This window comes from Ictalurus punctatus, chromosome 11 (genome assembly GCF_001660625.3).
Source record: "Ictalurus punctatus breed USDA103 chromosome 11, Coco_2.0, whole genome shotgun sequence".
Taxonomy (NCBI): domain Eukaryota; kingdom Metazoa; phylum Chordata; class Actinopteri; order Siluriformes; family Ictaluridae; genus Ictalurus; species Ictalurus punctatus.
Genome location: NC_030426.2, coordinates 10,233,201 through 10,259,384, shown reverse-complemented (window position 1 = coordinate 10,259,384; position 26,184 = coordinate 10,233,201). Strand labels below are relative to the sequence as shown.

Below are 26,184 nucleotides of genomic sequence, written 5' to 3'. Positions count from 1 at the left end.
CATGTCCATTTCCAGGTTGATTAATAACGTTTCCAGTTGACTGGAACTTTTAATTATTGCCCTGATGGTGGAAATAGGCATTTTTAATGCTTGTGCTATTTTCTTATAGCTACTTCCCTTTTTGTGAAGCTCAACAACCTTTTGCCACACAGCACAGCACCACTTATTGGTTTATTAATCTGTGAAGAACATTTGATATGTTGAACCACTAGGGGGCGACTTACTCTTGAGGAAAGTTTCGATTCTGTCACACTTGGGGAACTTGGAGGGACAAAAGCAGGATAGGACACTTAGACACAATTGAAAAACTAAGTTATTATTTGACCAGCTTTGTTTACATTTTTGTTAAATTTTCTAATAAGATTAGTTCTGTGTCTGTGTCAGCTGATACATGGTAGGCTACATGTTCTAGAAACTGACAAGTAAGGACAATTAAGGCACAATTAAGTTGACTTGTGAGATAAATAATATTTTATAATAACTTGTTTCATGTCCTACAGCCCAATAGCCTGAGAAGCACTTAAGTACTATGTTTGGCTTATAACTTAGATGTACTTAAGGGTAGGAAAACAGGACTTTTGGCAGTTGACAAAGAATAATAATAAAAAAAATTCTTTATCTGTGCAATAAAGTGTTTCTGATGCTGTAGAAGTTGAAACAAATTGATATTCGAAACTTTATAAGGAACATCTGGACACGGTCATTCCTGTGATTATCCAATCAGCTAGTCATATGGCAACAGTACAGTGCATAAAATTATGCAGGTACAGGTCAAGAACTTCAGTTAATGTTCACATCAAACATCAGAATGGGGCAAAAGTGATTAAAAAAGTGACTTTGACTGTGGTAGGGTTGTTGGTTCCAGACAGGCTTAGATTTGAGTATTTCAGAAACTGCTTTTTAAATAATTTTTAGTAATGCAAAAATTGGATTTTCAGCACACAGTAGTCTCTAGAGTTTACACAGAATGGTGCAATTATCTCCAAATAGAGAAAACTTGGAACATTGGTGAATCTTCATAGAATTTGATGGCCAACCAAAATTCCTCCAAGAGCACATCCAGGAAGAAACAACAGAACCCAGACAAACATCCAAGGAACTGCATGCCTTGCTCCTCTCAGATAAGGTCAGTGTTCATGTGATTGTGTGTGGATGCTTTGCTGCTTCAGGGCCTGGGCTATAATTAATGGAACCATGAATTCTGCTATTACAGAAAATCCTGAACGAGAATGTCCAGTCAACAGTCCATGACCTGATGCTCAAGCACAATTGGGTTATGCAGCACAAGAGCAAGTTCACCTCTGAATTTTTTTTCAATACCACCCACTACCTAGGAACCCCAACCCTCCCACACAAACACACACATTTGTTCTCAGAACAGCCTCTATTCAAAGATAAACCTTTGTCAGTCAACACCATTTGCATCCACAGATGCAAGTTAAGAATTTACTATGCAAAGCAGAAGCTATACATCAACACTGTCCAGAAAGGCCGACTTCTCTGGGCTCTGTCTCATCTGAGATGGACAGTAGCACAGTGGAATCGTCTTTTGTAGTCTGACGAGTCAACATTTTAAATCGTCGTGTTCTCTGGGCCACAGAGGAAAAGGACCATCCAAGCTGTTATCAGCGTCAGGTCCAAAAGCCAACGTCTGTCATCGTATGGGGGTGTGTCAGTGCCCATGGCATCTGTGAGGGCACCATTAATGCAGAAATATATGTACACATTTTTGAGCAACATATGCTGCCATCCAAAGCAGGGCAACACCAAACCACATTCTGCCCGGATTACAAGCACATGGTTGCGTAAGCAGAGAGTGTGGGTGCTAGTGCAGCCTGCCTGCATTCCTGACCTGTCTCAGCTTGAAAATGTGTGGCCTGTACAGTTGCGCAGCTGACAAAAAGAATAATGGATGAATGGGGGAAAATTCCGCTTGCTAAACTTAAACAACTGGTGTCTTCAGTTCCCCAACACTAAATAAGTGTTATTAAAAGAAAAGGTGATGTTACACAGAGGTAAACAGTCGACTGTCCCAACTTTTTTGGAGTGTGTTGCAGTCATCAGATTTGAAATGAGTGAATATTTTCAAAAATAAATGAAATTCACAAATCAAGACATCAAATAATGTGTTAATAATGTGTCTTCAAATGACTCTTTTTGGGTTTTTTTTTTTTTGGGGGGGCGGGAGGGGTTTCCATACTATCCCAACTTTTTCGGAATTGGGGCTGTATCAGCACAAGGGAGGTTGGGGTCTACAGACTCCAATGCTGTTGATGCCAAATTTTGACACTGCCATCTGCATAGTGCAGCAGAAATTGAGATTCATCAAAGCAGATGAAGCTTTTCCAGTCTTCAACTGTTAAGTTTTTATGAACCTGTTCCCTTTGTAGCTTCAGATTCCTGTTCTTCACTGACACGATGGTGAGTGTAAATGAAAAGCGATGTGTGCAGCCCATATGTAACTTTAACTAACCTATTGCCTTAACATAAATTAACAAAATTAAAACGCAGTTGCCAGTTTATTAGGTACACACACAGTATACTTTAATAGGCCATTTTAGTAATTTTATCAGGTTCACCTCCCTCAGTGATCTACTTTATAAATATACATCTACTGACTTTAGCCCATCTGCAACTATGCACAATTTGTCAGTCACCTTTTACCCACATTTATCAGCAGCAGAGGACCACTATTGTATGACTGACCCAATAATATGTTCTCAGCAGTGGACTGGAATGAAGTTGGTTTGACGTTTGATATTCGCAGATATGGAAATTAAGGGACCGTCTCTAAAGTTACATAGGACATTGTTAAACAAGATTCTAACTTCAATAGCATTTGAAGGAAATGACTTACAGCCACACAACCAACTGTAAAGTGTTCATCTAGCTCTCAGATATGACGCACACCTTTTAGATTTTTATATTTATTAAAATAAGCTATTAAATCATATGTAAATTAGATATGAATTTCACTACAGAATGGGCCCATACACAAAATATGCCATTTTTAAAGCTCAATAGCATTTGAAGCGAATGATGTACAGTCCCACAACCAACTGTAAAGTGTTCAACTAGGTGTCAGGTATAACACACACCTTTTAGATTTTTGATATTTAACAAAATAAACTATTAAATCATATTTAAATTTGACATGTATTTCATTACTGAATAGGCTCATACACAAATTATGCCATTATGTAAAGCTCAATAGCATTTGAAGGGAATGTACAGTCACACATCCAACTGGTGTGACTGTACATAATTCCCTTCAAATGCTATTGAGCTTTAAGTAATGGTATTTTTTGTGTATGAGCCCATGCTGTAATAAAATACATGGCAATTTTTATATATGATTTAATTGTTTATTTTGTTAAATATCAAAAATCTAAGAGGTGTGCGTTATACCTGACTCCTAGATGAACACGTTACAGTTGGTTATTTGACTGTAAGTCATTCCCTTCAAATGCTATTGAAGTTAGAAACGTGTTTAACAATGTCGTATGTAACTTTAGAGACGGTCCCTTAATTTCCGCATATCTGCGAATATCGAACGTCCAACGTCACACCAACTTTATTCCAGTCAGCAACGGTGTCTTTCCATTGATGGATAAGGCATGAGAAGTCTGACAAACTCTGCATCTCAGCAAAGTTAAGGTTAGTAATTAGGTGACCTGTGTGTTATCTGGATGCAAAGTAAAATATTAACATCTCGAAATCTAATGGGCGGGGCTTACAGGAGGAGACGCGCTTGGTGTGCTTCAGTGAAATTTCCCGCATTTCAACTCTCCCGAGTCAAACATTAATCCTGCACACGGAGGACGTACGAGGCGCAGATACCGGCAAAATGAGCAAAGTGCAAGGAGTCACGAAATGCGTGAAATACCTGCTTTTCCTCTTCAACTTCATATTCTGGGTGAGCCTTTCACACTTAAACCATTTCAGATGGATTACATTGGTATTGAAAGAAATGAAAGGTTAGGCTTGACATGTGCATGTACGACCCTGCTAACCGCACTAACAGCCCCACAGCCGCATAAACTGCCTCTGTAGGAGTTTCTCCTATTCATACTGCTTATTGTCCTGTTTGTAACCAGCCTTCTGGAAATAATTTTCTCTTAATTTCACCCCTCAGTAGTAGTAGTAGTCATAGTAGTAGTACTAGTAATAGTATTAATAGTAGTAGTAATAGTAATAGTAGTAGTAGTAGTAGTAGTAATAGTATTAATAGTAGTAGTAGTAGTAGAAGTAGTAGTACTAGTAATAGTATTAATAGTAGTAATAGTAGTAGTAGAAGTAGTAGTACTAGTAATAGTATTAATAGTAGTAGTAATAGTAGTAGTAGTAGTAATAGTATTAATAGTAGTAGTAGTAGAAGAAGTAGTAGTACTAGTAATAGTATTAATAGTAGTAGTAGTAGAAGAAGTAGTAGTAGTAGTAATAGTATTAATAGTAGTAGTAATAGTAGTAGTAGTAGTAGTAGAAGTAGTAGTACTAGTGATAGTATTAATAGTAGTAGTAATAGTAGTAGTAGTAGTAGTAGTAGTAGTAGTAGAAGTAGTAGTACTAGTAATAGTATTAATAGTAGTAGTAGTAGTAGTAGAAGTAGTAGTACTAGTAATAGTATTAGTAGTAGTAGTAGTAATAGTAGTGATAATGACAGGATTACAGTCTCGTGTTGCCTGTGTTAATTGGAGTCCTGCTTGTTTTGAGGTTTGGTAACAACAGATAGGCAGTGATTGTAGTTCTTGTGTAATTTTCACCTTTTATTTCATTTTCCGTTGTTTATTCATGAGGTGCTAACGGGTTATTTGTGGCAGTTTGGCTGTTACAAAATCTTTGTCCGTTTTTGTTTATATCTGTAGGCTAGTGTTTTCTGACAGGACTGACTGTTTAGTGACTAAAAATGGTGGTGAGTTTTACTGGGAGTGTAACGTTTGTTTTAAGCATTTGGAAATTTTATCGGAGAGCCCCGATTTTGAAGTTCCTCTTTCTACCACTGCAAAATCTCCCTTGCTGCAATTTTACCCGCAGTGTTTAGGTGCACTAAAAATAAGACTGAAATTAAGTAAAAGCATGAATACAGCACTTTAGGTGTTAATTGAGCACAGGGGATTTTGAGGTGCACTTTCTCACTGTAGTCCAGCACAGTGCAGTGCAGTTTATGAGGTGCTCCTGCAGTCCTCACAGCTTCCTCACATTACTGCTCCGCCATGACAAGAAATAAACTGTGTAATAAAGAAGAAGAAGAAAAAAGATATTTTCTATATATTTGCACAACCATTTCCTGGCTGCTGAGTTTATTGTGACAGTTCCTTCCTAACTAAGGTGTAGTCCATCATAGTCGGTCAGTTCTCAGTAATGGTTCATCTTTTCCAAATAAATGTACATGCCTATGCCAAGGAGTGCATTCACATGAGAAATTATAAATAGATTAACATGTCACCCAAATGGTTTAACCGTAATTGCACAACATTAAACATGAATTAGGTTTAAATGATTTTAGACTGTAGATTAAGTGATTTATTAATGTATTTATAAGAACAGTCTCTAATTGGTTAATGTTTGTTACAGATATACTTAGGTTATAATTTTAATGTTCATTTCAGAACAACCAATAAGGACAGTTATTTTACATACAGATAACCTTGTGTCCAGAATTTGTTCATTTATCATTTAGATTATTTCAGATTTCAGTCCTGATTTAATTAGATTTTTTTTTTAGTATTATATTGACTTGGCAATATTTTCTGGGTTTTTGTCTTATTTTGATTATAAATTTATAAGCTTATTATGGATTGGGGTCTGGATTTTTGACAAAGTATCAGCTAAATGACCATCCAAAAGCCAGTGCTCTTAATATAGCTTGCAGTTTTGGGTTCAGAAAAAGTTGGAATCCACCTGAGAATCCACATATGTTTTGTGGTGTCAATTAAAACCTTTTAATGTTTAGCCAACAAACATCTAGTTTACCCATATGGAGCAGTGCATTGCAGCAACACAGTAGGTCATGTATCCGATAACAGAGTATCATGATGCAGCAAGTCACATGTAGCTGAGTAAAAAATAGCGTATATTTTGCGTATGACTGATGGAAACTTCATGGTTCACTTCAGAGCAGATTTACTAATAGCTTTGCTTAAAGGGGTCATGCTTTTCCAACTAAATGAATTATTGTAGTCTTTTAGAAATCAGTTAATCTATGTAAAGTGACTAGCTACTAGAGATGCACCGATACTAAATTTCTCAGCCGATACCGATAAACGATTATTCAGAGTGATATCGGCTGATACCGATAGTTCTGCTTTTTATAACATTCTTTTAAATTAATAATAATTAATTCCACAGTTCTGAAGGAAATGCAAATAAAAACTTTATTCTCTCCATTTCAACAAGTTGTTTCACAGTAACTGGTCTCATAAACAGAAAACACATTACTCAAATTAACATTAACACATGAACTAAATTCTGAAGATTAAAGTAAGATTTCTTAACTTACTGAATGTTATTAATTCATATTAACATTGACTGAATTCTAAAAAACCTCCTGTTAGTCTCACATTCACTCTCCACAAACAAAAGCATTTCTACTTCATCATTGAACATCAAACTGGTAATATATAGGCCTAATATAAACTTTTTTTTAATGATATTAACTTATATTAACGTTAACTGCATATGAAATATACTACTTTACAAATATTTTTATGTGCAATATTTATGTGCAATATATATATATATATACCTTTTTTTTGTCACTCATTTAAATCTACAGTGTACTGGCCCTTTAATTCAGTGCATGCAGAGCAGGGGTGGGGGATTTCAGTTTCCCATAAAATTTTAGCAGTGCAGAGATTACAGAGTTTATAAAGTGCAGTTTTGTCATCATTCCACACAAGAGACATCATCTTTACACACAGCACGAATTCGATGTGTTTTCCCGCTCTCTTTTGATTGACAGGATATATCAATCGGCCCTGATCAACGGATGTTTTTGGGAAAAATAGCCTTTATAAGCCGATACCGATTATTGACTGATACATTGGTGCATCTCTACTAGCTACCTTTATATTCTGAGTTATTTTAGTATATATATATTATTGTACATGATTAGACACACCTCAGGAAGGAGTGAAGAATAATGGTATACAGTTGCAATAAAATTATTCAACCCCCATTGCAAATCAGGTTTATTGTCAACATTTACAGACTTTCAGCTGTTTGCAATGAACAAATCAAATAAAAGTAATTGAAATAGTTCAACACAATGAATGCTTCAAGTGGTTTCCCCAATTTCAACTGAAAATGCAACTTGTAATGATTTCTTCAGTTTCAAAATTATTCAACCCCTTCATGGCAAGCATCTTTAGTACTTAGTAGAGCACGCTTTTGCTGTTATGACCTGATGCAAACAAGATTCAAAGCTTCTGGCAGCGTTCCTGAGGAATCTTAACCCATTCCTCATGAGCAGTGAGCTCCAGTTCAGTAATATATTTTGGGTTTGCGTGTTGCAATCACCTCCTTCAAATCCCACCAGAGATTTTCTATGGGGTTCAAGTCAGGTGACTGTGATGCCCCTGTAGAATCTTCCAGGACTTCTTCTGCAACCAAGCCTTGGTGGAATTTGAGGTAAGCTTGGGATCATTGTCCTCTTGGAAGGTCCAATGACGTCCAAGCTTCAGCTTCCTCACAGACAGCATGACGTTTTCTCCTAGAATTTCCTGATACTTCTATGAATCCATCTTGCCTGTGTGTTCTTTTTTCATTGTGTTCTTTCTTCATTCTTCTTCCTCCAGAAATACTGCTGACCCATCGTGCCGAAAGGTTTGCTCCACAGAACAGAATCCCAAAACTTCTGTGGCTTATTTATATGATTCTGTGATGTCTTTTCTTGTGCTTTTGGGTCAGTAGTGGTGTGTGTCTTGGAGTTCTGGCATAGAAACCTTCTACTTTTAGTATGCGCCATAGTGTGCTCACTGAAACCTCAGTGCCTGTTGCCACCAAGTCTTGCTGCAGGTCTTCTGCAGTCACTCCGGTTGCAGCCATTGATTGCTTAGTTCAGTTATTTCATGTGTTCCAGGTGAAGCACACCTGGTGCAACTAATGAAGCCCTTGATAAGTTGTATCAGGTGTATTTGAGACAACACCTGTTTTGCATATTTGTGCTGTTGTGAGGGATTCTATTCAGGGGGTTGAATAATTTTGAGACTGGAGAAATAATTATAAGTTACATTTTCAGTTGAATTTGGGGAAACCACTTGAAGCATTTGTTGTGTTGAACTATTTCAGTTGCTTTTGTTTGATTTGTTCACTGCAAAAAACTGAAAGTTTATAAATATTTACAGTAAATCTAATTTGCAATGGGGGTTGAATAATTTTGATTGCAACTGTAAATATGTATAACAGTAAGGTTTATTTTTACAGTTCCAGGCAATGTCTGATAAATGTTATTTTTACAGTCTGGTGCAATGCATTATATCTATGTAAATTCTGATTTTATTCAAATGAATATTTTCTACTCAGTCACCTGACATAAATAAATAAATAAATAAAATAAAAACTTCCAAAGACCAGCCTTGTACAGTTTCTGCTCCTCCACTGTCTCTGGCATGATGATTTTATCACCAAACTAATGAAGTGGTCACATTAGATTTGCTCAAATGGTCAGTGTATGAATGCTGTAATGAGGGTTTTTTGTTGGAGTGATGGGTTGTTTGTTTACTGATGTCCAAACAATATATAGCAATGCCTTTGTCTCTAAATTTGTAAGATAGAGAAGTGAACTGTTGTCTTGGCCGCTTGGCATAGTGGCTTGTTGGGGTGAGCGCCAGGGCTGGAGAGTTCCAGCAGGAGTGACAACAGAGGCCTGTGAGACTGGCACAGCCTGCCTGTTGATGATGACAGTGGTTGATTGGCAGGATGACCTTACATGAGAGGTTTCCCATTCACTCAGAATACTACTCCTTGCTTAGAGTAATATTGATTTGTTTTGTGCACACTGAGGAAGGATCGAAATAGTATTCTTGATATTCTGTATCCTAAGTTTCAGGCTTTTACGAAAACAGAAGCATATTGGGTAAAACCACAGTCTAAAGCCTAATCCATTTCACTGACATTATAAGGAAGTCTGTGTGTTGAAACACTGCAGACAAAGTCCAAGTGCGCCTGCGTTAAGAACTTGTGCTTCAAAACCCTCCTACAGACAGACTAAACAAATATGGTGAAAATTAAATTATACTGTTCTACTGGAGCCAGCAAGCATAAAAAAACAACAAGAATTCTTTCCATGTTTAAGAAAATCCCCTTCACAACATCTATCCAAATCAGGAACACTCTGAAGAAGGTAGGTGTATCTTTGTCAAAGTTTACAATCAAGAGACACCTCCATGAATGTAAATGCAGATGGTTTGATGCAAACCACTGGTAACACTCAAGAATCTTGCCTGCAATGCAAGATTAACTTGTACCAGAATAATGGGAAGAGAAGAGTATGGAGAAGGAAAGGAAGGGCTCATGTTCCAAAACATACCACATCATCTGTCAAACATGTGGAGGAGGTGTTATGAAATGGGCATGTATGGCTGCCAGTGGAACTGGGTCGCTGGTGTTTATTGATGATGTGATTGCTGTAAGTAGCAGGATGAATTCTGAAGCGTATAGACCTATACTTTCTACTCAGATTCACTCAAATGCTGCAAAACTGATAGGATGGCACTTCACCGTACAGATGGATAGTGATTCAAAACATACAGTGAAAGCAACCCAAGAGCTTCTTAAGGCAAAGAAATGTAATGTTCTTGAGTGTCTGATGACCTCAACCCAGTTGAGCATGCTTTTCACTTACTGAAAGCAGAAGCTGAATGTAGAAAGACCCACAAACAATCAGCAGCTGAAGGCAACTGCAGTAAAAGTCTGGCAAAGCTCCTCAAACTCAGCGTTTAGTCCATGAGTATTAAAAAGAATTCTACAATTTGTGATTATTTTAGTTCATCCAGTTACTTTTGACCCATTGAAAAGGTCTGTAATTCCTAAATGGTTCATTCAATATTTTATATTAAAGCTGAAAATCTACACTTCAATCACATCTTGATTGCTTCATTTAAAATCCATTGTGGTGGTGTACAGAGGCAAAATTATGAATATTGTGTCACTGTCCAAATACAGTGCCCTCCAGTAATATTGGCACTCATGGCAAATATGAGCAAAGAAGGCTGTGAAAAATAGTTTTTATTGTTTAACCTTTTGATCACTTGTTCAAAAAATTCACAAAAATTCTCTGATCTCATGGACATTAAACAATTGCAAACAAAACAGGTTTATCCCCCCAAAATATGTTTGTTATATATAGGTGTGCAACAGTTATTGGCACTCTTTTAGACAATACTTTGTGTATTTGATGTATGTTTTGGATTATTGTCCTGCTGGAAGATCCATCTATGGCCCATTTTAAGCTTTCTGGCAGAGGCAGTCAGGTTTTCATTTAATATCTGTTGATATTTGATAGAGTCCATAATGCCATATATCCTAACAAAATATCCAGGTCCTCTGGCAGAAAAACAGCCCCAAAACATTAAAGAGCCACCACCATATTTAACTGTGGGCATGAGGTACTTTTCCATATGGCTACCTCTCTGTGTGCGCCAAAACCACCTCTGGTGTTTATTGCCTCTCTCTTGTGCTCTCTCTCTCTCAAGGGTCCCATCAGTCCTACCGCCAATGCAAGGTATTAGTCAAGTAAACTGCAGTATCTGAGTACAAAGTGTAATGTCATTCATACTCCAATACACCAATGCATCTCCTCATATAGGTTATTACAATAATATGCCGATACAAGTATGGCGTAAGTTAGTTTATGTTAGCTAGATGGACTTGTATATGGCTAGCTAGCATTACTCATGCTGTTGACAAATTGTTGGCGCACATTTCTGTTGTATGCCATGACACTGCCATCAATGGTACATGTGTCTTGAGTGAAATCAGTGGGGAGTTAGTTTATAGGAAAACTGTTCCTGATATTGGCACCAGGTTTTAGGATTTTTAGTATGCCTCTGATAGGGGTATAAGGTTGGTAGTACATATAATAATCTTTTTGCTTCATGACTATTTCAAGTATGCGTAATATGTCCAATAAATAAATGTGTCAGAAGGTAGATAATAATACTATCTACAAACTGATATCCATAACCATTTCTCATTTTGTGTCCAGCTCTCTGGTTCTATGGTGTTAGCAGTGGGACTGTGGCTGAGGTTTGATCCTAATACAAAATCATTACTGAACGCAGATAATGCTCCCCAAACCTTCTTTTTTGGTGAGTAGCATACAACCTTCACTTGAAAGAACTCTCTAAGCAAAAGATTTTCACTGTATGATAAAGTGAAGCATACTGTACCTATTGTAGAATTTCTACTCTGTACAATGTCTACTGTGATTTTATGGGATTAAGTGGAATTTATGGGATTTTCAGTGACCTACCAGTTTATTAGTTACACCTTAGCATGTGATATAAATTTAAGACAGGCCAAGACCAGTCAGAATGTATCCAAATTCAATCTTGGTGTGCTTAACTCACAAGGCATCTTGTGCTATAACAACCATCTTGTGGGTGCCCGTACTGTTAGTGAAGAACAAGTAGCTGCATCCCCATTAGGGCCACCAATATACACTGAATGACACAACATATCAAAAAAACTCCATTACTGACTAGTGTTTACTGGGCTGAAACTATATGTCCTAAAGATGCCATTGACGTCCATCTTGTACAATATTTGTACATTTGATACTTTTTCGTGGTCCAGCTGCATGATACACTGAGCCCCCTATCGATATCTATCTCTAGATTATCTATAAAGTCTACAGGATGTCTAAAAAGTCAGGAACCAATGAGAGTACCAAGAAGTACCAAGAGGCACTATCTTTAATCTTTCATCCAATGTTAATGTGATTTTTCAGTAAAAAAATGTATATAAAAATAAGTAAAAAATAAATAATTAAATAAATACAAAATCATGCATATGTAGTTTAACTCCCATTAGTTCCTGACATTTCAGACACCCTGCATAACTTTCTGAAAGCCAAATGAGGTGCAGTATGCTACCGGATAGTTCACTGATTAATAAACAGGGGAAAGCACCCTGGAATGAATGGCAGTCCATTGCATGGCACCGTACACACCTTTGCACACTTGTTCACACTTCGCTAAAAGGCCCAGTTTCAGGAGTTTTACTTTCACATTTTGAATTGTCCAGATTTCAGGCTAGGGGTCCTTAGGGTGTAATGCAACTTTATTGCATTAACTAACTACTAGACTTCCGTCACTTTATGACTGAATACGGAGAGGGGCTTGTGATTACTGTCTGTGGGTTACAAATGCACTTCTGTATTCTGTACAAATTAGGCTTACACATTAAAATGAGAACCACAGACCTAAAACTGCAAATACATGAAAAATGTAGAGCTTTTTTTTTTAAGGGAAGGGTGGTTTTGTGTGTGTGTGGTTTATCTGAACTCTATGAGCAGGCTATATAGGCTAAAATGGTGGCTGCTGCTAGTGCCAAGTATTCTTTCCCTGTGGCAGTCAGGAAGTGAAGAGAGCTGAGGCCTGATGTTTTCAGCTCTTATACTCACAGTGGACTCATTTTACTCTCCTCCATCCTGTCAAAAGGGAAACAACAGCTCAGTGCCTCCCCTGAGTTTTAATTAGTCTGGGGAGTGAAGTGGACGAAGCACTTTCTCAGCAGCCATCTAATGTAATTTGTTGGAAAACAAAAGACAAGGCAGTGATGCCTAATAATTATAGTAATGTATTAATATTAATAATATAATAATAGATATTAATATATTATTAATAAATAATATATTAAGTTTTTTATCTATTTGACTTATTATACTTCTGTATGTATTTCATACTCCTTTAAGGTAATCCGTTTGTGCATCACTGATTATGGTTGTAGGTGGTGGCAAGGGGTTGTAATTATAGAGTTGATGCCATCCTAGCAACAGTGGCCTTTATGTGTCCTCAAAGGAATTCCTATTGCCAACAGACTTTTCTGTGACCTGTGCTGGCAAGAGAGGAATTGTTGCTAGGGAGCATGAAATGATCACTAATGGCAGAGGGGATAAGGTGCAGCAGGTGAACAGTGAAAGAATATAATGCTTCAGAATTATATATAGCCAACACATCATAACCCTGGTAAAATAAGCAAATCAAATAAAGAACATTTCTCTATTAAATCTAACTGAAATGCAAAGTTGTAATATCTAATATTCAGACATCAGTTTAAATTGGCTGAAAGTTGACCACATTGGAAAGTGATCAGTTTTAACCAACCTAATGTGTGTTTGGAGCTAGAAGATAGTTAAAATGTGGATCCTGATGAATAGGTTAGGATACTCTCTAGGATATAGGTGTGTGTCTCTACGCACAATACAGGAGAAGCTCGTGTTGTGGGCGTATTAGGCGAGTGTGTTGTGTACACAAAGACTGGTTTGTGTTACTCTGTGGCGATGAGGGCCTTTTGACTTTTTGTTTTGTGGTGCCTATGGTGAGAGGAGCCCTGTTTTTCATACACCAGCAGTCTGTAGCGCAGTTTAAACCAGCAGACTCACCGCTGCTACCATACATTTGCAGTCTATGGTCCCTGGTGGAAACATTTATTTATACAGGGGGAAGTACATCATATTCAAACTGAAACTCATTCTGCCTTTCTGTCTGCCATTACCCACTGAATGTTTAAAAAAAGATATCACCACATAATGGAATATATTTATACAGTTATTGGTAAAGGTAGCCAGATGGTGTTTGTTCCTCTTTCTTGTAAGTCAAGTTTGGTTTTCACCTTTGGCACTAAAAATAAGAAATTTCCATGTGAGTATTTCCTGGACGAAAGCTTCAAAGAGAGGAAATATCAATACACAGAATTAAATTAAATTACAGCTAGGTGATATTACATTTACACCACAATAAGTTACAACTCATTGTTAAATTTTTTTGTATATGATGAATATCGTAATATCCTTTTTTTCTAAGTGTGTTTTTTCTGCTTAGTTTTTCAGGCAGTTTGTAAATAGAACTATCATATAATATTGTGTGTCATGTCAAGTATCAGTAAATAATATTTTTGCTATGCCACCCATCCCTAACTGAAATACACAGAACTCTGTGGCTCTGGCATAAAGATGTACAGTATAAATGTCCTATTGCTGCCGACTTCTGGTGAGATTTTGAATTGCACAGATGCAATCATTGGTAGGTAATTTAGATAAACTATGAAGTTGTACTTCTGTAAGGTCTCCAGCTACCTTGTGTCTTTTTTCTGTTTCCAGCGGTGTATATTTTGATGGGAGTAGGAGGAATCATGATGCTCGTGGGTTTCTTTGGGTGCTTTGGAGCTGTGAGGGAGTCGCAGTGTCTTCTGGGATTGGTGGGTAAGAGCTGTGTACCATGACACTAACGTCATCCAGTCTAGAGTTTGCTATACAGACATGTTTTTTAATTTGTGTTGATGTGGCTGGGAGTCCGAGAAGCAAGATTGTCTGTGCTCTCTAGATGGGATTACTTAGCATTACTGTCTCTCCGTCAGTCAGAGAGACCCTAGTCAATCATGGCTTTCTGCGAGTTCACAACACCACTTTACAAACAAAACCTAAGGTAAATGTGACTCTCTTGTCTGTTCTCTAGTTCTTTTCCTGTCTACTGATCATTTTTGGTGCAGAAGTGGCTGCAGGAATTTTTGGCTTATTGAACAAAGATGGGGTAATTTACTCACTCTACGATTAAACAGTGCTTTTGTGTCTAAATGCTAATGAAATCTAACACCAAACATGGATGCTCTGTCTTGCATTTTTCAGATTATTCATGAGGTTAAAAATTTTTACAATACCTCATTCAATACTAATAGCAGCATCACAATCAACGCGTTCCATCAAAATGTATGTCTACCATTTTATTCCTAAACTACTACCATAGCTGCTTTACTTCAGGATTACTCACTGTATTCCCTTTGTTTGTCTTTTACAGCTTGAGTGCTGTGGAGATTTAGAGAAAAAATCTAATACCTCTCTGTGTCCTACCAATAGTAACAAGGTACGGTTTTGTGATGTCATGCTTATAGCATTTTATCGGTAATTAGTAATGAATTTAATACATCTTAAATTGTACCATCAGAGGCTGTCATTATATTTAAGCTCAATAAAGAAAAAAAATGTGTGTGTGTGTATATATATATATATATATATATATATATATATATATAAAATTCTTGGTCATTTCAGTTCCTATCGATTAACTTATTTAAAAAAAAAGAAAAGAAAAAGGATTTCACCATCTAAAGTGATGTTAAGCAAAACAGTTCAGAACACTATTCCTAAAAACAGGGATTTCCTAAATGACAGAAATTTTAAATGTATTTTAAATATTTCATTGTAAATGAATTAAAGTACATTAGTATTGTTTAATATACAGTAGGTCAGTAGCCATTTTATCTTCAGATAGCACTTGAAATACTTTAAATACCATTCCAGGCCATTTCCTCCAGCAAATTAAGTGAGAGCTTTCTAGGCCATGAAATATTTTTGTGGATATTACAATTAGAATTTGGCTAAAAATGATTTGAATCAGGGTTTGAACCTTGCGTTACCGCCTGACTGCTCCAGGATCCCAGCTTTGTGGCATTAGGTGACTGTCGATGTGGAGTTTCACAAATACTCCCTATGTCCGCTTGGGTTTCCTCCAGGTTCTGCAGTTTCCTCCCACCTTCCATTTCCATTTATTCATATAGCAGACGCTTTTATCCAAAGCGACTTACAGATGAGGTAATACAAGCAAAGCGATATATCAAGCGGAGAACAATACAAGATTTTTAATTGAGTTCTAGAGAAGCAAAGTGCGCAGAGTAGAGGTGTAAGAGCCGGTGTAAGTGGAGAGGTGTGACTTCCAGTTCTCCATGTAGTCTGAGATTCAGTATTTTTGTCTTCATTTGAAGCCGATCCGAAGTAACTAGTAACTTGCTATTCGAGTGGTCTTCTCATTGTATACTATACTTTATTACTCTTACTCATGTAATTATTAGCATCATTACTTTTACTTGTTCTTGAGTAAAATATTTGGTTACTCTACACACCTCTGCTCAGACTCAAAACCAGATTAAAACCAAAGCAGATTCAACGAAAATACTGCACAGCTGCAACAATACATCACTTATTGGGAAACAGACAAAATCACAAAGCTAAATGTTATTTGGCTTTAAACACAGTACACCATGGCCGACTGTCTGAGCACAGTAAGTGGTAGGACACAGAACTACCCTGATGAAGTACAGACTCTGTCAACACTGACCAAATGACTATAGAACAGGCACAAACACTCATGGCTCCCCATAGAGCAGGAAATATACCATGTGAACAAAACACCCGGTAACTGAGCTGTACTTCCACATAGAATCAGCAAAAATTCAGTCTTGTACAACAATGATTTACAAAACTTAACAAGAAAGACTAGATTTGGTGGTGGTGGCATCTTGTCAACTCCATTGAGTTCTACTTGTTTTATCTACATTATTATTAGTATTATTCATTTATTTGTTTGTTTGTTTGTTTTTCTTTTGCTTTTTTTTATAGTGTCGTAATCTGTGTTCATGTGCTTCTTCCTTTCTTGTTTTTATTTTTATTTTATTATCTTATATATTCACACATGTTGTAAAAGTACCTGAAACAATGTGGGACACAGATATTCACTTAGAATATACTGTGACCAATCACAATGATGTTTATTTACACAAAAAGACAATTAGATAAGGTATTCCTTTAATTAAATTAGTTGTCAGTAACTAAAGTCCAGCAGATGGCAGTGATGGCCATGTTTAGATAGAGGCGATGAGTGCTGAGGTACCAAGGACAAGAAAAGCATGTAGGGAGATTAAAAGGAGAGGGAACAGATGGTGAGATGTTTCTTGTGTCACTTGATCCCTTAAAGTACAAAAGCTCCAGAGTTTTATTTGTATCAGCTGGACAAACCGATCAGTTGGCTGCTCTTTTTAAATCCTCAGTTTCTGCATGTCACTTGTTCATAATGAAAAGTGTTAGAGCACCATATTACGACCTGATAAAGTCAGAGGAACATATTTAATCAAGAAAGAAACTCAAAAAACCCTCAATCATTATTTTTCCTCCCCAGGACTGCAACACAGCCATAGAGGATTTTTTTAATGAGAAACTCATCATCATTGGATATGTGGGTATTGGCATTGCAGGGATCATGGTACGTTCACGAAACTGTGCACATATAGTGCTGTAATGGTGTTTGGCATGCCATGTGTGTTCTCATTCTAACATGTTATTGTTTTTGTGTACAGATAATTGGTATGGTCTTCAGTATGGTTCTATGTCGTGGTATACGGAGCAACAGGGAAGTCATATAGATTCTCACAGACCTCCTAATTCAAGTTGAACTGTCCTGAATCTGATGTCCCGACATCACTGAGCCAACGTATTTGAAAGGCTTGCATAGAGTAGTGTAAGATATTGTTGAAGCTTTCTAATGCTAATTTCTTTAATTGTATTTGTTTGTGCTGCACCATTACTGCATGGATTGAGTGTATCTGAATTAAAATGACCTTTCATATTGTTTCATTTAGCTGGGAGATTAGTTATGATTACAGCATTATTTTTATGACCAGTTTAGATATTAGTAAGTAGAGAAGCTTGGGCAAACATAATTTTTTTCTAAAATTATTACTGCTAATGTAAATATTGTATGTAAAGAGCAGGTACTGTTTGCTTTGGAATATTATTTTGTGTGCAAATATAGTCCATGTTTGATGATGTGATGTGTTTCATTCAGGATATGATTAATGTGCTGTAAATGTTTAGGTGGTTTGTAAGTGATTCATGAAACCATCATTCAAAGATGACTGCAACAGCACAGTATTGAGTGAGGCATGAACATATACCACTCACACTGCCATGTTCTCTTGTAGAGCAGTGAGAAAACCTTGCCCTGATAAACTGTCAAGACATTTATAGTCTTGCCTTCTTCATGGAAGAATGCAAGGGTAATGTAAGGTAGTGACCTTACATTACCCTTGCATTCTTCCATGAATGTCAGCACTGCCTCCATAGTAAGGGTCATCAATGTCATTATCAGTGAAATATTAAGCACAGCTTTGTGTGGGTAATAAATCATAGTATTGTAGATCTTTATTCAAACAAGCACAACTTGAATTGACATCCCACTGTCTTTAAGCCCATCTTTAGTATGGCACATGCCTTTCCTACAAGAGAATGCTGTGAATGTAAGGAAAAAACTCTGCAGACATACGTTTATATTTCTAGAGCATTTTTAACTTGCTCGGGTGCTGCATTGTACTTTGAACCCGGCAGTAGGGGGCTTAGCCTGTTATCCAAAGCACAAAAAATTATTAATGATTGCCATAGCTTGGATGTTGTAACTGTTCTGAATATGAACTGCGTTGGGGGGGGTGTGTGAATGTAATAAACACACATTGTGTGTAGCATCAAGTTCAAATAGATGTTTAATGATCTACAAATATATTACAAATTGAGCTAACACTTGAAATGACAGTAAGGATCAAGTAGATAAACAAATAGAGTCCCATGATGTTCATAATGTAGATGCAGTTTAAAAACATACAACTAGCTGGGCAATTTTTAGCACAACTATTCATCTAGTAGGTGTAAGCCACACAGGCACTTTACACCCTTCACAGTTCTGACATATTGTACAAAATATACTATTTACTTAATGCAGTAATCAGGGATGGTGCATTTCCACATTACTGACATGAAACTAAATGCAGATGCCGTGGATATTACCCTGAAATTCACAGAAGCAAGGAAATGTTTTTTGTTTCCTTTTCTCCACATGATGTAAATTTACTATTAGTATGGTAGGTCAACATTACCCTTGGAAACTGTTTGGTGCACAAAAAAAAATAAAAAAAATAAAAGGGGGTATTGGGTCTCAACAATCATAAGACGAATGTTTGTTAGCACAGTGATTAAAAGTAAAAATGGAATTAGAATGTTAATGTTTGCTTTAGGTTCAGTTGTTAACAGGATCAGGAGCAGTTAATACTATCATAAATCATAGCATGTACCTTGCACAAAACAACTGTATAGCTCCTATTGTCCAAAAACAACACATTTTGTTTTCAACTGGTCCACAAAACTCAGTACTCAGACATCCTTAGAACAAGGTTTTTTTTTTTTTACATTATATAAATTTACTGTTCAAAATGGCTTGTGGCACCAAACCCCTTTTGCCCACAATCCTGGGTAGTTCAGAACCATCAACAGAATGGGGGGGAAAAAACGAAAAACAAAATACTAATAATTAGTAATTATTAGCAAAACACAAAAATAGATGACTGACAGACACTACACACAAAAAAAATTCATGTTGATCTTAGTGCCTAATTAGTGACACCATCATCCCTCACTGAGGGGAAATGCTTGCAGATCCTTCTAGAAGGATGTAGAGCACCATCTCTCTCTCTCTCTCTCTCTCACCCACACCTGAAGAATCCCTTACCCACAAGTGCATAATGTTGGTCACATCCACTCATGAGTGAGCAAACCAAACAGGAAGTGCAACAGCCAGAAACCAGCTAAGGAAACAAAACGACAGCAAAGCTGTCGATCTAACTAATCTGTATATTTGATTGTGCACGTCTCATGTCCCCAATGCAGGTTCAGTCGAGGCAGTTCTGGAGACTTGCTTAAGGAGACAGGACATTAAATGCTCTCTGACTCAGAATGTATTCACCAACTCCAACAAAATACATAACTTGAGCAATGCCAAAAAGAGGAGCAATGACCAGCGCCCTGCAGCCTGCCCCCTTCAGGAAAGCGAATGGTCCTTCTTTCTTCATGATCTTACTATAAAAACATTACAAAACATAACAAGTGTCAGTCACAACTCACAAAACCATTACAAGCAGCTGCAATGAAACAAACAAACAAAAAAAAAATCGCACAAACACCATTTCCTTTTCGGTTACTAAAACTTTGATACCAAGCCATTATTTTCCAAATACTAAGTTTTAAAAAAAGGAAAGCAATTTTTCACTGGAGCAATTCATTTGAAAGGACACCTAAAAAAAAATCTGATAACACAAACTGATCAAATACTACTACCACCCCAAGACATTTTTAAAATTCAAAGTTGCTGATGCTGGCCCAATTGCAAACTGCTTTCATCTCTATTTAATAAGATGACATTTTCAGAGAACTTTTGGTATAAGTGGTTTGAATAATTACCTCACACAGTCAAGAACTCCATTGTAGGTCTCCTCATTAGCACCTTTGCTCAAGGACTGAAGCCTGGTTTTCACCACTAAAACAAATGAACAGGAAATTGACTTCTGTACAAACAGGAAATAGTGGTGTAGGAACACACACAAAAAAAAAACCTTACTCACCATCACATGGGTTAACCGCCACTGCAGCAGTCGAACCAGCTATACAGCCAGCCATGAACGACCAATAGAATGGTGCCACATCATCTTCAGAGCACTTACCCAAACGGTTAATGTTAGCAAAAAGAGGAAAGTAGACAATGGAGAAGGGCACATCTCTGTAGGAAGGAGGTGGGATAAAATAAATAAAAATTTCACCACAAGGAATCACAAATGTACTAAAATTCACATCCAATACACACACACACACACACACACACACACACACACACACACACACACACACACACCTCATGAGTGTTGCTCCTAGCCCTTTGTATAGACCTTGGATTCCCTCTGTGTGCAGCAGCTCTTTGGCGATCTGTGTTGCAGAGATGGTTTGGCGAGCAGAACTCGGCACTGCGTTATAGGAGCGGCTCAGCACAGGGTTTGTCTGAGCCAGCTTGGTGGCAGCCAGGATACCAGGCATTCTCTGCTGAGCAGCTGCAAGGAGAACAAGAATGTTAATTATACATTTTGTTTATTTTCTATAACTATAGAATACAGTATAGTATACACAGGCATGCATATAAGGGGTACATCCCCTTATATGCTTGCAAAAATCAGTTAGTGGCCTTAAATCACAAGAGTATAAACTTACCTAATCTCCCAGCATCTTGTAGCTGAATTTTCAGCATCTCCATAGGAGTAGTAATGATGACTTGGCACATGCCCGCACCACAGCCTGCTAACATTTCTTTGAACACAGACAAGCCCTTCCTGTAACACAAGCATTTTGTAAATACAACGGTCAAGGGATGCTGCATGTATAAAATTACTGTTCCCAGAATTTCCTAAAGCATTGCGTACCCATCCTTGGAAAGGTGCTGACGAAAGAAGTCATTGGCTGCCAGCTTGATGGCCTTTTCAGGTGTGACAAGAGCAAGATTCACCGCAGCACCTAAAAGACAAGACACAGTAGGTTAGTCAAGAATAGTAACTAATTCACATACACCTCACAGAGCAACCATTCCCCACCACCATCATACCAAAGACAAAAACAGAACCATGCTGTGCAAATACAAACTCAGATATTAGTAAATAGCCAACAGGCTATAAGCAAATCTCACATGACTATGGCATGATCATGGAGGGGGATTTGACATAACAGAACCAAAAAACAAAAGACTTAGATTTTTACAGAAAAATAAATTGTGAGATTAGAAACCATGAAAGCAGGTATAAATGAAGGAAGAGAAAGAAAACAGTTTCTAGTTCAAAATCCCCTATGCATTAAAGAGCAAGGGACAGTGGCAGATAATGTATAGCCATGTATGTATAAAATGGGAGAAAGTGACATGTGGAAAAGAAGTAAATTAAAGAAGACTCAAAGGGGTTAGAGAGGTATGTAGTTCTACAGTACAAGGCCAAAGTAGTTAGCAATAGTAGACAAAATGGAGAAAGTCAACAGAAACTCAAAGGCTATGAATAAAACAAAAGGAGCAAAAAGTATTCAACAAAAACACATTGTGCCTAATTGTAATAGAGCAGAGTGGAAAGAACCATGATAAATGATTTGCCTCCAGCGTGGCTGCGCCTTAATCGGCTAGCCTTCACTATCCCAGGGGGGACCCATGTCTGTAACATGAAAAAACACAGATGCAAACAAACAGCATTCCTCACAAAAGCGGCAACCCAATACAAACATGGGCTGTTATGCTCAAAGTTTTGCTACCTCAAGCACTGCAGAACTACCATGTTAAAAAAAAAAAATCCAATAGGATGTGTTGTAGATGATTAAAAAGTCTACAATTTAACTGGTAATCAAGTGCAGCAAATAAACTTGGTAGCCACTGTACAATTGTGGACATTTTGGCTTGTGTCTACATTAGCTACATGCATACTCGGTACATAGATCCATCTTAACCACAGTGTTTTTCTTTTTTTATTATTTTTTTTTTTAAACTGTAGAATAGCATAAACCAGTTCTGTAGTCATAAACCACAGGCAAGTGGATTTAAGCACAGCTTAAATGTAAAAGCAGAAGAAGCCATAGACTACTATAGCTCAATGTCACTTCTTGTTAGCATGAGACACATACTGAAACACTCAATATAGGATGAATCTTACCTCTGTACATGCCAAAGTACCCCTCAGTTCGAACTGTTTTGATTAGACAATCCATCCTAAAAAATAATTTTAAACACTAGGTTAAAACAACTTCATTCAGTATTCCAAGATCATGTCACCACAAGGTCATGCTTTAGCATACACAAATAGTAACCCAGCCCTCTGTGTTTAATAGTACGAGAATTTTGCATGTCTCTTCAAAAGCTATGGGCAACAATAGCTGAAAGGCAACACCTCATGTATGTATGTTACACATTCCAGTGAGCCTATCCATTGATATTTGAGTGAACTGACCTCCTGGGACTAAACACACACCAAAGTCAACCTTCACTGCCAATCACGGAGTGGCTACAAGGGGCCCTGAACACCAGATGGTGTGCGCCCATGGCAATCGTGATCTCAACAGGAGAGAACAGGGCTAAAACAGGTAAAGACTGTGAGAAAGGTTTGCTTACATGTTCTTGTAGACCTGTTGACCTTGTCTCTGGTTCTGGAGTCGAGTCTTCACTAGGTCAATAGGGAACACACAAGTGACCCCAACAAGACCAGCAATACCACCATTGATGAGCTTAGCTGGAAGGCTGAGCAAGAAAAGGAAGTAAAAGGCAAAGCCAAACAAAATTCATATATTCACACCACAGACTGAAAATAATAAACAAGCCAGTTAAGTCTTTCAATACATACCTAATCTGCTGCTGAGACATTGTGAAGTTTCGGAAAATATGGATAATGAACAGAGAAACACTACTGAAATGCTTGATTACACAGGACAGGAACGTTAATGGACCTGAAAGTAGAGAGTAAAGACAATTTACCAATAAATATCTGCGTTGGTAAATACTCACTCACACACAGATTATTTAGAGCCAGGCTGGGCACAGGAATCGCTCACAGTCCCACTGGAAATGGATACAGTCTTGTTATTAGTCACAAGCTGAAGATAGTTTTCATGTGCTTAACAGATTCACTCGACTTACCCATCTTACAAAAAAACAAAACAAACCCCCACATTTAGATTCAGAAATATATTTTGTTAAGCCATTAAAGATACCCATCCTTTATGGGATTTTTTTTTTGTACATGTACAATGTGTCAGTCTGAAATATTTGGCTTCCTTTCTAAAAATTCCCAATTGACCAAATCCACCAAAGTCCGCTAATACCAAAATAAGGGATTAAAAAGCAAACCAAACTAGCAAAGCTACACGAAAAGCCAAGCTATTTGTTTAACAAAATACTTCTCATCTAGGCAACACCCCTTTGCCGGTAGGTAACACTAGCCGACTATTCGACCTCACATGCCAATGGCGGTTAGCCTGCATCCAGAAAACGACACATTGCCGAGGTGAAGTAATCAGCTCCCGTCGTTGAGTCATTTATATTACCTGAGAAATACTCAATAACCATTTTTAACTGGCTATGTGGCTAAACTAACGTCGAAATAAATCAACAACACCGAATAATATTAGCAGACTTCATTGAAATGATGAAAATAAACGACTAATGTTTAAGCTAACACGTCAGCTAAGTAGCTAACAAACTTTAATCCAAACACAATTTTAACAACAAATTTCTCAGGAAAACTGTGTACATAAAAATTATATTTTAACAAAAAAAACCAAAACACTTACCCTTTTTAATCGACTGTAAACCACAATGACTGTTGGTAAATATTAAAAGGCGCTGAAACTCTTCACTTCCGTTCGTTAAACACGGAATGAATTTGAATGAATGGCTGACTGGAAATTTCCATCATCTCTTAAAGCAGAAGGAGGAGCCGAGGAGTCGCGTCACACACCTCAACCAATCAGAACTGTTTATATTACATTACAAAGGGCTGCTATCACAGAGATCATGTGTGGTGTCAAATGACACATTCTTGGCTTTGCTCGTTTTTAATCAAGAACTTTTCATTATCGGTGTTGGTATTAATTATTGTCATTTAAACCCGCTGATATCGATATTAGCACCTTATTATAGTTTTGTAGGTGTCTTTCTTTCACAGTTTTTTTTTTCCTGGCAGGTTTACCGATATTGCTGATATTCAGGATCTGGGATGGGCACGGACGGTCCCATGTCTGAAAAAGTGCAGGGGGAAAAGTATTACATTCTTGGTTTACCCTTTAAATACAACTCAAAATGTAATAAGCTTTATACCAACAACCATCAATCTAATGCTTTACATGTGTTTTGGTACTATATTAGTTTTTTCACATGGGATGTAATGTTGTGCAACGTTACCAATATACAGTTTGACTTCTAACAGGATTAAAGGAAGCTTCAGGAAACACCTTTATCAATGTCTTTACCTAGAAAATGCAAGTCATAATTCATAACATCACACATCCTAAAATAGTACGCTCATCATGGTCACAATGCTTAGGGAAGTGCACAGCAGCCACGTAATAATGATGTGACACAGTGTTCAAATAAATGTATGTTTTATGTCACTGTGAGACAGACATTTTGTATGTGTGCTTAAATTACAGCTAATGTGCAATGGTAGTTATTCCCTTGATTATTTCACTTGTTATTTTTCATGATGCCAGTTCATAAAGTAAATTACCAAGTAGTACCCGCTGTATGTTTGTCTGTGTAATGCAGATGAAACATTAAAGACACATAAAGGCACATACTCCCAAGGACATCTTGGAGATCCAATTCAACCCTACAGGTCCAAGCTAAGTTGGTTTGATCCATGCCTTCTAGTAGTCCTGTGATTAACTAGAATGTTCCTTGATGAAAAATAAATTTTTATTAGATATTATTTTAGAACAAATGCTAAATAACTGAATTTGTCAGTCCTTTGGCCTCCAGCCACCATATGGAGATCCATTTCAGTTGAGAATCCAGTATTGTCTTACATGTCTGGCCACGTTTATCACCAGGAATGTGGCTAAAATGCCAGTGGCTATCAGACACAGGGACCTAAAATGAGTCTTAATGAAATGCTGACAGTCACATTCCATCACTTTTATTACATTACATTTATGGCATTAGGCACCCTTATCCAGAGCAACTTACATTTATCTCATTTATACAACAGAGCAGTTGAGGGTTAAGGGCCTTGCCCAAAGACCCAACAGTGGCAGCTTGGCAGTGCTAGGATTTGAACTCATGACCTTCTGATAAGTAGACCAATGACTTGATCACTGAGGTACCACTACCTTTTATCAGCATTATGTTTTTTTCCTAAAATGTAGACTTGTGTTATCATTGGGAGAACTAGTCACAGTACTGAAACCATAATCTGGTAAGACTGTGTTCAAGCCTGTGGGAATTACTAAGTTATTGTAGAGTTATGTAAAGTGATAGCAGTTAATAAAAAAAGAAAAAAGCATAACAAGAAAAAAGGCCTATTTTTTTGAGACACCAAAATTAATGAACATCTCTGATGAGTAAGATTTTAAATGCATTCATATTATGCATAATATTCCTGGAAGGCAGACAATGTTTGAGTTTTTCAAGTATGCATAATGGGATGCTACATTTCATAGCAAAAACAGCTAAACAAACATCTTGAATGACAGCAAGTCTACTTTAGCCATAAATTAGCAGAAACAGTTCGGAAGACAGATTGCATAAGCTGAATTTGTTAGTATTGTATTATAATTTAAGCTTCTACTTCAGGGGCCTTTTATAA

The 26,184-nt window shown here is 37.2% G+C and overlaps 2 protein-coding genes across 3 annotated transcripts; one reads left to right on the top strand and one right to left on the bottom strand.

The window, feature by feature from the left end:
• Positions 1 to 3,539: 3,539 nt before the first annotated feature.
• Positions 3,540 to 17,818, top strand: tspan2a (tetraspanin 2a). Its single transcript, XM_017479939.3, has 9 exons — positions 3,540 to 3,657; positions 3,740 to 3,916; positions 11,207 to 11,309; positions 14,324 to 14,421; positions 14,679 to 14,753; positions 14,849 to 14,929; positions 15,018 to 15,083; positions 17,172 to 17,255; positions 17,350 to 17,818. The coding sequence occupies exons 2-9, from the start codon at positions 3,848 to 3,850 to the stop codon at positions 17,413 to 17,415; spliced, it is 642 nt and encodes a 213-aa protein (XP_017335428.1). The 5' UTR covers positions 3,540 to 3,657; positions 3,740 to 3,847; the 3' UTR covers positions 17,416 to 17,818.
• A 1,395-nt stretch (positions 17,819 to 19,213) lies between these two features.
• On the bottom strand, positions 19,214 to 24,253 carry slc25a55a (solute carrier family 25 member 55a). 2 transcript variants are annotated; one of them, XM_017479937.3, is made up of 10 exons: positions 24,173 to 24,253; positions 23,227 to 23,329; positions 22,998 to 23,123; positions 22,543 to 22,598; positions 21,283 to 21,373; positions 21,074 to 21,192; positions 20,724 to 20,916; positions 20,437 to 20,591; positions 20,276 to 20,351; positions 19,214 to 19,894 (listed from the first exon to the last, which is right to left on the bottom strand). In XM_017479937.3, the coding sequence occupies exons 2-10, from the start codon at positions 23,244 to 23,246 to the stop codon at positions 19,735 to 19,737; spliced, it is 996 nt and encodes a 331-aa protein (XP_017335426.1). In that variant the 5' UTR covers positions 23,247 to 23,329; positions 24,173 to 24,253; the 3' UTR covers positions 19,214 to 19,734. The 2 variants fall into 2 exon arrangements, with proteins under 2 accessions (XP_017335426.1, XP_017335427.1); XM_017479938.3 differs by lacking the exons at positions 23,227 to 23,329; positions 24,173 to 24,253 and having other exon boundaries at positions 21,993 to 22,598; positions 22,998 to 23,090.
• Between the last annotated feature and the right edge of the window lie 1,931 nt (positions 24,254 to 26,184).

What these genes read in the sequence shown, in the direction of transcription:
- tspan2a (XM_017479939.3), top strand. Translation starts at nt 3,848, where the DNA reads ATGAGCAAAGTGCAAGGAGTCACGAAATGCGTGAAATACCTGCTTTTC. An exon ending in GTCCTACCAATAGTAACAAG is followed by an intron (nt 15,084 to 17,171) that starts GTACGGTTTTGT and finishes TTTCCTCCCCAG; the next exon opens with GACTGCAACACAGCCATAGA. An exon ending in TTGGCATTGCAGGGATCATG is followed by an intron (nt 17,256 to 17,349) that starts GTACGTTCACGA and finishes TTTTGTGTACAG; the next exon opens with ATAATTGGTATGGTCTTCAG.
- slc25a55a (XM_017479937.3), bottom strand. Translation starts at nt 23,246, where the DNA reads ATGTCTCAGCAGCAGATTAG. An exon ending in ACAAGATGCTGGGAGATTAG is followed by an intron (nt 20,917 to 21,073) that starts GTAAGTTTATAC and finishes TTCTCCTTGCAG; the next exon opens with CTGCTCAGCAGAGAATGCCT. An exon ending in CTAGGAGCAACACTCATGAG is followed by an intron (nt 20,592 to 20,723) that starts GTGTGTGTGTGT and finishes TCCTTCCTACAG; the next exon opens with AGATGTGCCCTTCTCCATTG.